The 12921-nt window shown below is 40.4% G+C and overlaps 1 protein-coding gene across 1 annotated transcript in view; it reads left to right on the top strand.

Annotated features, from left to right (window-relative positions):
• Window positions 1-10526, top strand: part of LOC128689005 (uncharacterized) — a 37113-nt gene extending 26587 nt beyond the window's left edge. Inside the window, exons 18-32 of the mRNA XM_070087227.1 lie at window positions 1336-2958; window positions 3050-3289; window positions 3981-4302; window positions 4424-4505; window positions 4592-4798; window positions 5134-5287; window positions 5576-5736; window positions 5970-6080; window positions 6321-6458; window positions 6632-6790; window positions 6965-7057; window positions 7216-7372; window positions 8797-9011; window positions 9161-9326; window positions 10098-10526. Of these exons, the coding sequence (XP_069943328.1) occupies window positions 1336-2958; window positions 3050-3289; window positions 3981-4302; window positions 4424-4505; window positions 4592-4798; window positions 5134-5287; window positions 5576-5736; window positions 5970-6080; window positions 6321-6458; window positions 6632-6790; window positions 6965-7057; window positions 7216-7372; window positions 8797-9011; window positions 9161-9326; window positions 10098-10318 (4049 nt within the window). The 3' untranslated portion in view covers window positions 10319-10526. The remainder of the gene's footprint in view (window positions 1-1335; window positions 2959-3049; window positions 3290-3980; window positions 4303-4423; window positions 4506-4591; window positions 4799-5133; window positions 5288-5575; window positions 5737-5969; window positions 6081-6320; window positions 6459-6631; window positions 6791-6964; window positions 7058-7215; window positions 7373-8796; window positions 9012-9160; window positions 9327-10097) is intronic.
• Window positions 10527-12921: the final 2395 nt, after the last annotated feature.

Raw genomic sequence — 12921 nt, 5'->3', positions numbered from 1 at the left:
AACCTATTTTTATTACGCAAATAGCTTTTATATCCTTTTACTCGTGTACGAATTAATTGCTCTATCATATTGTATTACTACTACCACTAAAACTTGTCATTAATAGTACTACTCACTGAGCCTATATATACTGTCTGTATTGTTTGTAATGGCTTGATAAAGCTTCTGGAGAGCTAAACGTTGCCACAATAAAATGTCACATTAGTTGCACTTGTCCTTTTACTTTACCTATTAGTGAGCCATGACAGTAATTTTCCCCCAATGCCATGAGCTACCACTCGCGTCTCTGGTGTGGTACTCTATCAAAAGCCTTACTAAAATCTAAAACTCTTGATCTTTATCATTATCAACGGCCTCAAGCTTTACTGAAGGTTAATAAATTAGTTAGGCAGGAACGGCCCCTCGTGAATCAATGCCGATTATCATTAATAAGCTGTGCTTATCCAGATGGCTTCTTATATTATCAGCTATAATTGACTCTAGTAATTTGCTTACAATTGAGGTTAGGCTTATTGGGCGGTAACGACTTTTCCCCTGCTTTAAAAATAGGAATTACATTAGCAATCTTCCATATATCAGACACTATATACCTGTTTGAAGAGAAATATTAAAAATATTAGTCAATGGTTCACAAAGTTCCATTTTACACTTTAAGAACCCCTGAAAAACGTTCATCAGGGCCCGGGGATTTATTTTGCTTTAACCGGTCTATTTTTGATAAATTCGGTAGTGACTGTGATATTGCATAATTTATCAGGCCCAATATAAAAATTAATTACTGGGATATTGTTAGTCTTCCCGAGTGAAAACAGAAAATAAAGAATAGAGCGCATTTCGTTGTCAGTGAGATGCCCAGTGTTATTTTTAAGGGATACCTATCTTGCCTCTAACTTTTGTTCTATGAACATGGAAAAAAAATTAGGGCTAGCTTCCGAATCCCTAGCAACTTTAATTTCATAGTCCCGTTTAGCTTTTCTTATCCCTTTTTAACGTCCCTCTTAATGTCTATACTGATTCATAAGATGACCCTCCCCTCTTTCGATGCGCCTATATTCTGACCTAAAATCTATTTGAGCCTATTCATCCATCTGGGGTCCTTTCCATTGATCTAATTTCCTTGTACGGGATAAATGTCCTTTGGGCAGCATGTATTGTTAAAGCTGTCATACTGATAGATCTCTTCGTTACCCCAGTCCACAGATAAGTGTTCTCTAAGCCCATTGTAATCTGCTAAGCGAAAGTCTGGGACCAGTACTGAATTATCCCTGTCATACTTCCATTGTTAAAATTTTACCTTATCGACACAACCATCAAATCTTTTCTTTCCCTTTGCAGGTAGTTGCACATTTAAGAGTGATCTATGGGTGACTGATATGTTGGCAATGTCAAACGTCGTGAGTGGCGTCAACATAGAAAGATTGAGCAAGAACGCACTTACCACGCGTGGTGGCATTATCCTGGGATCATTGGAGTTTTTGGACACTCTAACCATCCACACGTTGGATGCTAGATACATTATGGGGGTTGACACTGTCGATTTCATGTCTACTACCGTCTTCAAGAACAAGTCTTCAGTGATGAGGGGAAGTCTAATGGTTCCTTCCATGGAAATCCATGGAGACCTAATAGTAAAGGGAAAAATAAATGGAAAGAATTTCCCTAATGATTACCCTCTTAAAACTGACTCCACACTAAATTTCGGAGCCAAGAGATTCAAGGATGTTTACTTCGATACTTTACGGGTTGGTCCCCAGTGCCTGGTGGACGGACTGCCTCTGAATCAACTAGTGACCCTTCACACTCCCCAGACAATCACTGGGGAGAAAACCTTTGCCAAGGGTGTCTACATAAAAGGCGATTTGGAAATATCCTCCAAAATAATTGATGGTGTCAATTTGGATGAGCTGAACGCCAGTCTCTCTTATATCAGCACTTCAGATTGGCAATTTGATGTGATATTTAAAAAACCTGTACAAGCTCCGTCACTGTCATTTGGCGGGACACTCAACGCCCTTGACTGGGCAGATCTCGTCAGCGATATAATTTACGACGATGAAGACTCTGCAGTCATAACATCGCACAAAAACTTTAAACTTGGAGTAAGCTTTTCTAACGCTGTCTTCAAGAGTACATTTAACGGAGAAAGCTTCAGTAACTTGGTGACAATTGACAGTTCGCATAGCATCTCTGGCAGGAAAGTTTTCAAGAACGATGTCTCATTCGGGTCGCTAACAGTTGGTTTGTTGGACGGAGTAGATTTGGAGAAGCTAGTACAATCAGCAGTGTATCTGGACAAGGAAGGACAAGTAGTAAGAGGCAGGAAAACTTTCACCCGCTTAAGCTCTAAAGACTTGGTCACTGAAGGAATTGAAAACTTTGACATAAGGAATGTAGTTACTAAAAGTACCGACCAGACCTTCACGGCATCACAATCCCTCCACTCGGTAGTCTTTAGTAGCTTGCAGGCCACGTCCATAAACCTAGCTACCGGCTTTACGGTAAACACTGTTGACATACCTAGACTACAAAAATCTCACGTGAGCCTGATTTCCCCCACCTACCACACTGGAAAACTGATTGTCCAAGGACCAGTATCTGTGCTGGGCAAGCTATCAGTAGGTACCATAAATGGTAAAGACATTAATGTGCTAATGAACAACTTGGTTATGAAGGATGAATCTTCAATTATAACTGCAGACTTAACCTTCACAGACCTCACTGTGCAGGGACCAGTTACAACTTATCAAAAGGCTGGGGCTAATGGCCTAAACATCAGTAACATAGACCTCAATGCCGTTAAGCTGACTGGCAACACTGTTATGACCGGAGCAGCGACCTGGGGTCAGGTATTACTACAGGAAGACGTATCCGTTGGAGGACTAGTAAACGGAGTAGATCTCCTAGCGCTCAGCCAGGACTTAATCTACAAGGATGTAGAGGGTCTGCAAGTTATAACAGGTTAGTCATAACGTGAAACCAGCTTAAATAATACGGAAATTTCGTATCGAATTGTAAATCATTTTTTTTTTTCAACTTTTTACTTTTCCAGGTAAAAAGACCTTCCAGGCTGGAATGACTGTCCAGGGAGACATTGAAGCAAGCTTCGTTAATGGAATAGACCTGAGAAAGAGTATGTTAACGAGGCACACAGTCCAGAGCATCAGCGCACCCTACATCTTGAACAACGTAGAGGCTCGAGGCACCGTTAACATCCTTGGCTTGTACAACCAGGTCAATCTCACAAGTTTGGCTTCTGATAGAACCCTGTGGGACGAAGATACAATCTACGGTAAGGTTGTGTTCAGCATTGGTGTCTGAGGGAGGGAATCCCCCCCCCCTTAAACTTTTAACACTGACACCCTTGCAGGAAAGACTACGGATATACCCCTCCCCACTTACTCCAAAGAATACATGCTTGGTGGGTAGAATTATCGATTACACCTGCGAGCAAGTGGCTGCCAAGCTGGTGACGTGCCACTGACTGGTTTAGGCCTTTCGTATTTAATGTTTTTAAATTACTAGTCAAGTAACCTGAACTTTTGGTCTTTCACTTGTTAAAGATTTCAGTCTGGTACTACGTATGACAGTACATCTTCGTTGCTTTTCTTGTCCTTTTTAGGCCTGAGAGAAGTAACTTGGTTAATAATTTACTACGTACATGTCACAGTAATTGCCGCCTTATAAATTTCCTACTGGATTCCCACGGCTCTATAATAAATCTGATCCCTGGTACTTATTTAATAGTAACTTTCCTATTTTTATATAATGGGTTACTAGTTAATGTTAAGAGATTAAGGTAGTGTAAAAGCAGTTACCTAGCATCTGGTATCTAGTCTAATAGGTGTAAGCTTAACGACCTCTTGAGTAACCCATTCACTTCCCAAACTTCAAAATAGTGGCAGTTTGCCTACGGTTAGACTAAGAGCCATCTACATACATTCCAAACTTAACATTTCCTGACGTTTCTGCAAAAATTCCAGGTAACGTAACTTTCTTCGGTGATGTGAACTCAGGTCAACTGCACATTGAAGGAATTTTCAACGGGGTGGACATTGAAAAGCGCTTGGCAGACAGTGTACTAGTTAATGATTTAGACACTGTGATCACTGGCAAGAAGACCTTCCTGGCAAACACTACCACCTTCAGGAACCTGCGCGTGCACACCCTCAACAGCATACCCTTGGATACCTACTTGAAGCATGTTGTACTCAAGAATGGTGTCTCCACACTCGGCCAGAAGATCGTCGTACAAGGAAGTATCACAAGCCCCAGTATCACTGCCAACACTATTACTGTTCAGGGAAGTAGTTTTCCCCAGTTAAAATTTTTCATCTTCGAAAGTTCAGTTTTAATTTTGCATTAAGCAATGTGCTTTAAAAGAAAAATCTGAAGGGTAAGTAAATGGCTATTTCTTTCTACAGGGCACAGTAAACGGTGTGGACTACACAAAGTTCCTAAGCGAGGCAGTATATCTGCACAAGAATCAGACGATAAACTCTAATCTAGTAAGTACGAATACCGCCTGAAGTAATTTTTCAGGTAAATTTTATTTTTGCCCCTGTAAGTTATTAAAAAAAAAATTTTTCTCCAGGTCTTCATAAGAGATGTCAATGTTCATGGAGATATCTGGACTGGGCAGCTAAATGGAATGAACCTGGAGAGAGACTTCCTGACCACCGACACGGAACAAACCATCCGCTTCAGCGTTACTTTCGGTAACATCACGACAGGAGACGTTGCTGTGGGTGGCCGCGTGAACTCGTGGTATCTACCTGATGAAGTCGCTAATACTATGAAGGTGGGTCAATGTTAGTAACACCAGAGAAGTAAAAATTAGTGCAAGGGAGGGGAAGAAAGTTGAGGTAAACCTCTCAAATTCGTACCATCCTGATGTTTGGCTTCAGTCTTAGATTTGCTAAAGTAAATGGACTGTAGACATTTGTAAATTAGTTAAGTACTGAAGTTCTAGCACTTTAAAACTACCACATTCCCCTTTGCCCCGCACACGAGTTTTTCCCCCTTCTGTTTTAGCTTCATGGTAAACTTTTGAAAGTTTAAGAGTTTTTGACTAAGCAAATTAAAAATGTTAAATCTTCCACTCATTTCTCTAAATTTTTAACAAAATTGTTCCAGACAACCGGTGGCCAAACACTGACAGGCAGGATCATCATGAAAGGATCTGTAGAAGTCCTGGGCGACGTGACCCTTTCTGGCCTCGTAGGGACAACAGTAAAAGTGGACATTTCTGAAGACTCTGTGCAACTTCACCAAGACAACGAAATTCATGGTATTTTTAGTCAAAATAGTAGATCGGTAAAGCAGTTGGTCTAAAATTTCGTGCACGAAGCAGATTTATTTAATGCTGAGCCAATGCAATCTGAATTTCACAAACCTCAAATAAAAAATTTTACAAATACAAAATGGTGGACTCGAGTTTGAGGCAGAGGAACTGATTACCTCAAACTGCTAATCTTCTATTCTTTGTATTGGACTGACAATCTAAACTAACCAAATGTCACTATCTTAAAACTTAATACTTGTATAATTACACAACTTCTCTTGCTCCTTCCCTCAGGATCTTTAGTGTTTATGCAACCAGTGATTGCCGAGACAGTGACCAGTGTCCCAGGTATAGTTAGTGGTGTGAACATTCCTGAACTCTTCCGCAACGCCTGGTACCTTGACAAGGCAACAGATATCACTGGTGCAATGATTTTTAATGGCCCAGTTATTCTGCTGGCAAGTAACTTAAGTTTGTGTACGAAAGTTCATACTTTATGTAATGGCTAAAGAAAAAATAACCTATTAACCTTTACTCCCTTTATACCTCGAGGAGGATTGGGGGGGGGGGGTAAAAAGTTAGGGTAACTTAATTTGCACCCCCTGACTACAGAACAAACCCAGTCATTATGAAAATGCTTAATTTTTTAGATCTGCACAGTTAAAGTACTGAAAATATTCTTTTAAACCAGGAAGCTCTTCTCCGGAATCAAAGCATGTCGTCCCTGAAGGTCTTAGATCTGCAACGGAACATGACTCAGACCCTAGAAACCTTCAACACTACGACAACTGCATTGGAAGTTTGTATTTTACAATGATTCACTCTTGCTTCGAATCAAATTTAGATATAATTTTAAACTTTCAGAGAATAGTTTATCTAAATTAAAAATTTTCCTGCACCTAATCTGAATGGTTGCATGTCGAAAACTTACTGAAGTTTACTGTTTTTTTTTTTATAACGGGAGGTGGGGGGGGCATAAACTGCATACTTTATCAGTGTACATTTTTTTTTTTCTCTAAAATTGTTTTTCTTACGGCAGAGGTTATACGAGGAAACTTGCCCTCCAGTCGTCAGTCTGTACCGCCACCTTGAGAGAGCAATCTTCGAGGCAGACCACTTCGCCTCTGTCTACGAGTATCTGACGCCTTACAGAAGACATTCCTCGGTATCCTTCAGTGTGAGTGCCTACCATATTTTCCTTGCATTGCTTCCCTCCATAAACTTTCTGCTTACTCTACTTGGGTGACTGTTTCCTTTAATTTGTGTAAAGGAGGAAACGTATATTATATATATATTATAAAGAAAGTTAAGTCCTAGCTTAAAGCTACTTTAATTATAATTATTTTGAAGGCCTTAAACAACACCTACGTTGTGGTGAGCTGGGAAGGAGGAAGGTGCGACTCCACTATATACACATTCATACCCCACACCACTACCATGACTGAAATCGCCCTCGGTGATTCTGGCTACGCACATCACTGGCTTTTCCTCGGAGCAAAGGATAATCAGGTGAGGAGGGGGGGTTGAAAACGCGCAACTGCTATTTAGAATAGCATTAGCAAGTCTTAACAGAGATAAGAGGGACAGAGATAGTATTTAAGAATTTTCACTAGTATTTCAGAATGTTAGCCAATTGCAACCCAAAGTCCTCCTTTCACTAGTTTACTTTGTAACTAATTTCAGGTGTACTTAGCTATGGCTGCGTCATCTAGTGATAATGACTGTGAGAGACAAACGAGTGTTATTTGGAAGGTCACAGAAGATGCCACCTTTGTTGTATGTATTACTACTTGTAGAAAAAAGTTCACAATGCATAAATTTAACTTTCGCATTGCGAAAACTGCTTAACTTTTAAAGAATTGATAGTTCATTGATTGCCACTAATTCAACAGCATATTAAAACAAATTGGATATTTTTTTTTCCCATTGGCCAGGTGCACCAAGAGTTGTTACCGGGTACGCTTCTGTCCAGCGTATCTGATGGTACTGTAGTAACACTTTACGTTCACGATGCAGATATCTCGACAATCTACACCCTCAATCTCTCCAGCGGCAACGTAAAGAAAGTGACAGACCTTTCACTACGTGTTGGTAAGAGACAGGCGTCGCTAGAGTTGGTGTCCCCCCCCCCCTGAAAATCAAGGGTGGGGGGGTAAATTCGTTACGTCACTGCTGCATGACCAGTGACTGTTTAACAATGAGAAAGTTTAAGGGCCATAAACTGAACAGAATACTAAATTTTATTAATTCAAATTCAAAGTTTATTCTCTAAGGATTACAATGCTGAGTTTACAGAAATTTGGTTGTGTGGTTTACATGTAGTAAAAGTGATTACAGAGTGTACCACTAGAACGCTTAGCATGGCTAGGCATTTCGGGCAGACTTAGTTTTATTCTTAATTGTAAAATATTACAAATTGAGGCAAGCTGGTATTATGGCTGACTAAATACTAGTTTGTGAGTTTAGCAATGTGAATGCCTTTGTTTTGGCACAGTACATAGTTTCAGTATTGGAGTATTACAGGATTCATTATTTTAAGATTGAGATTAATATTTCTGTTTATGGTCGAATGAATGAATGAATGAATGAATGAATGAATGAATGTGTGAACCACCAGGTGGTATTAGTGTAGTTAGTTGACGGGGTGTATCAGGGAGATAAGAATTTTTCTAATGGTAGTTTTGAAGGTGATGAATGTGTCGGCAGTTCTAGAGTTCTCAGGTAGGGTATTCCAGATTTTAGGGCCTTTGACATACATTGAATTTTTGTAAAGGTTTAGTTGGACACGGGGAATGTCGTAGAGATGTTTGTCTGGTGTTATGCCCGTGTAGTAATAGAGGAAACAAACTCAAATACCACTTTGAGTACAGGTAACAGATCCTACTTATTCATCTTCAACAATGGGGGGGGGGGGAAATTGAAATCAAGTAAAACATTGCAATATCACACTAGTTCCTATTTGAACTTGAGTACAGGTAACATCTCTGTGAATATGATCTTGCATTTCCTTGCCTTCGATCCTGCAAAATCAATCACATCAAAATCAATGACTTTCCCTATTTAGGCTTATTTGTACTGTAATCATATAATAGGCTATATAGAAACTAAGGATTCTTTTGTTGGTGCAGCACTGTTTTGGGCATTAGTGTCGCCATCTTTAGAGGCTCAATAGTATCACCCGGGGCGCCCCCCCCCCCCGTTACGACGCCTCTGGTAAGAAGAATTTACTTCGGCTGTGCTGGTTTAGTGTTCTGGGTTTAGCATGTTAGTTTTAGTAACTTTTGGAGGGGGGGGGGGCAGTGGATGGCCTCGCCTAGCTACCCAGTTTAATGTAAATATTAAAATAGTGTACTTTTGAAGTTTTGACGTAGTCAAAACATTTTTCTGAATCTCCCATGCTAAATTCGACCTGAAGATGTTTATTAAAACATCAATTCAGGTAATAGCACTTAAAATTTAAATTGGTTGACTGTTAATCTAATGGCACAATTACAAAGCTTAATCTTTCTTCGTAGATACAGCTGCTACCTTGACAATGGCAAACCACACACACGTGACATTCATGAGCCATGAAGGATTAGGTACTGTTAGAGTAAATGGTGTTCCAGGAACACCATCTCAGATTGCAAAAAAGATTGATGATGGAATACTGCTACAACATGGTGGGAAAGTGTTCCTCCTCCTCGCAGTAACAAGGATAAAAATGCACAGGGAGCAGTACTTCTTGGAGGTAACTACTGAGTATCTTTAAATTTTATTATAGCAGGGGAAGGAAGCTCTTTGAACTTTTAAACTTCCAGTTAAAATCCTAATGAAATAACTCAAATTATCACTTAATTTAAACCACGGGCAAACTACAAATTTCTACGTAATTTGCAGCTGTACTCGGTTGACCTGCAAGATCAGAGTCTGACTTGGCTTGACATACACGTCATGGCTGCCAAACTAAAAGTGACAGCTTTCTTTGCTGGTGTTGAAACCACTGGCTCCTACATAATCATTGCCCTGCAGGAGAGTCGCGTACCTCTGGTCTACACGTTACTAGGTTAGTTTTCTTTAGCTTGCTAAGTATTCTATTTAATCTGAAATGCTAATAAAATAGGCCTACTCGTCTATAAGTACTTGAGCTTTGTAATTAGCTGTAAAGGTGCTGACTTTGGGCATGCTTTCTTGGCAAATTAGAAAAATTGTACATCTTGCCACTTAAAACTTCATATTTTACAGTAATTGTTCCAATTTTAGCATTCTATTTTAACCCAGGTATCCTTTAGAACTTTGGTCTTCATATTACTGAATGCAGGTTAGGGGCTTAGGCCATCTAGATTTCATGCTGTGGAGACTTCCCCCTTACCCTGTTATGACATTCTAAATCTAGAAAGACCTTTGTGTAGAGCTGTAAAATACAAAACTATAATTTAGTTACAACCTGACTTGGTTTAAAAAAAAAGTTCCATCCTATGAATGGACTGGCTCTTCCAACCACATTAGCCAGTCTAAACCATTCTGACGTTAGTTTTTTTTAATGTACAAAACCGTTCTAATAAAACCACTAGTAAAGACTTCATTTATGGTACCAGATTTCAGCCATGCATCCTCTCGAAGGTTCCATGATGCTGGTGAAGGAATCTTTTTCTAGGAAATTGGATCTGTGCTCCAGTATCCTGAATACCTTCCACATCCCTCCCCTGTAATACTGATCCTGTACTGTATAGTGGGATAGTGAAGTCACACTTAGTGGCTAACTGTTTAAGCAGTTGGCCTAATCTTTCCAAAAAGATAGGATAAACTTTGCTAACGGTAAAATTTCTTCACCCAGGTGAAACGCTGAAGGAAATGGCTCAGCTGAGTACCCCGCGGGTGGAATGGATCCAACATGTAAAAGTAAACAACCACAACATGACTGGCATTGTAGACCACTACTTGCTGCTGGGACAAACTGACCGTACCACTGTCCTAGCCCGCCTTGTGATGAGAGGAGCAGCTCTTCCCAAGAAAACCCTCAGCTGTAACTTGCTTGACGCAAATAACTTGATCTAATCACCTGTAGGGACTTATTCCTATTTATAACCTTAACTATAATTTTCCCCATCCCCCCCCCTCCAACATACCTAATTTCTCTAACTTTCTGATAGTTACTAAAATACTTGTACGTGCAAATGTTTAAACAGACTACCATTTGGGGGCAGGGAGTTTAGAAAATTTTAAACTATTTAAAGCCATAATAAAATATTTTCTTAGAATAAAATTTGACTTTATCCTTAATTTCTAGGTGAATGGTCATGCCGATGAAATACTTCGTGCAACAGGTAAAGGATCTGGGTGACCCTCTTTAGGAATTGCACAAATTGCTTTGCATTCTGAGACTTGCAGGTGCAGAAATTAATATAATTGGGAAGATCTTATTAATAGAAATAAAACCCTTGTGGACAGTTTCTAAAGAGTAAATTTATCTATAACTACAAATTCCCCTCAATTCAGTTAATTTTGTTTACCTAAATGACAATTATACCAGTGAAAGGCTCGTCACTTTTTTCTTCGCACAGATCTCCTAGACATACCAATAAATTATTTAAATTTTGTGCACAGCTAGATGGCAAGAAGTTTTGAAGTTATCTCCAGTCTAAACCAAAATAAATGCTGTCAGTCTTTTTGTAATAACTTTCATCTTAATTGCCGAAGTCTTCTGATATAACCATAGAGTTCAGTGCTTACTCTTTAACGTAAATATTCCTTCACTAATTTGTGCATACGTCAGTGCATCTTGCACTGGTAGTTTAGTATCGAAGTAGTTTATTTAGCAAAGAATCCCCCCCTCCTGTAACTTTTCTAAAATAAAACTGGTTAGATATGGATTGGGACGTTTAGCTTGCAGTCTGACATGTATACTAAAACGAATGAACATTAATGACTGCTGTTAGTGCATTACTGGAGGACTGAATAAGCTATACACTCTTGATTAAATTCCTCGAGGGAAGTTCTGATGCTGGTGGGGGAGCGAGTGATCTGGCTCCAATTGCACCAGAATGTGCAAGAATGAATTTCATTGCTCAAAGAAAGACTACGATCTGCTACATCTTGACTACATGTACATGGTATACGGTCCTAGGTGACATAAATGACGTACTACTATATAAAAACCCCCCTTATGCAGAGCATTCCGGGAAAATTAGGCCCTTGTCCTAGGATGCGACCCACACCAGTAGATTAACTCATAGGTACCCATTTTACTGATGAGTGAACAGACAACCCGCCCAATGTTTATACCCACGCTAGGAATCTGACCCTTGCCGTGTGAAGAGGGTTTTAGAGATAAGGTCATTAGCACTTCCGTGAAACGTGATCAGCACATAATCTTTGCCCAGTTACTTCACGTATATTCTTGCAGGGAGGTGTTCAAGGTATTTTCTGTAGGATGAGGAACTTCACACCATTTACATCTGCTTGCTGGTAGTACAGACTCGAGTTTTAAATTCACGGTGGTTTTAGGTGCTCTTAATAGTCAAAAGCTGATTTGTCCACCTATCCTCAAGGTAAGAGGCTCCTTGGTGCAGTAAAGAGGCTTTACCTGGAGTTCCAGGGTCAACTCCCCCGTGGCCCGGCCTCATGGTGGATCAGGGCCTGATCAACCAGGCTGTTGGCCATACTCGACCCAGCATAAAATGCCGCAGCCTGGCTGGTCAGGTACGGACTTCAGGTGTCTGTCCAGTCCCTTCTTGAAGACGGCCAGATTTCTCTTGGTAATCCTCCCTTGCGTATGCTGGGGAGGCAGTATTATCCTGCTTTTCAATAGGGGGATGTTGGATAGTATGAAGTCTTTTGCTTTCATAGGGAGAGATTTTAGTGTTTTGTACTAATCCCTCTAGTATTTTCGGAGTGTATATAACTGCATACGTTCTAGGGGGTACAGGTTGAGGAACTTCAAGGGTTCCAGTAATTTTTTTTTTTTACAAACTTGCCATTAGTTAACTTCAGTTCTGACAACTGCGGGGAGCAGAACAAAACCCCACCCTATACTAAAACATTGCATAACAATCTGTTATGCCCGATACTATACATACACGGGACTCGTGAACGTCCGCTGCACCATGCGGCCTGACCAGTTTTCCCCTTGCACAACCCACCCTCCCCCCACCCCACTGGCAGTGTACCCTAACTTATATACTTCATTAAATGTACATACACATAAAGCAAGAGCCATTACAAATGGCCTAAAGTGTCGATATCGTCCACTCAGGATACCCTGCAGGTTGAACGCCCAGTCACAGGCAGAACATTCTTAAAATCTAAAACCTTACCTGACAGTATACACTGCCGTTAAAATGGTTTACAACATAGTATGACATGACAAATGGATCTCAGGGCCCAGACTACCCCAGCCTAGTGTAAAACCCCCCACACTCTCTCCTGCAGCAAATGTTACCCTAAACCATACCATTTGACACAGGTGCTGGCTGCCTCCATGCACCTCAGTTTGTCTACATACACGCCAGCCAAGACTGTTACCACTGGTGCCAACTCGCACTGGCGTAATCCAGGTCCCTCACACACCCTATTAAGCTCTTACTGAAAAGCTGCCTTATGATCCCACCTATCTATGGCACATCCATTCTCTCCACTCCACACCTGACTCAGCATGCTCA

Source organism: Cherax quadricarinatus, chromosome 21 (assembly GCF_038502225.1).
Source record: "Cherax quadricarinatus isolate ZL_2023a chromosome 21, ASM3850222v1, whole genome shotgun sequence".
NCBI classification, from domain to species: domain Eukaryota; kingdom Metazoa; phylum Arthropoda; class Malacostraca; order Decapoda; family Parastacidae; genus Cherax; species Cherax quadricarinatus.
Note: the sequence above shows the minus strand (reverse complement) of the source record. Positions and strands in the feature narration are given on the sequence as shown.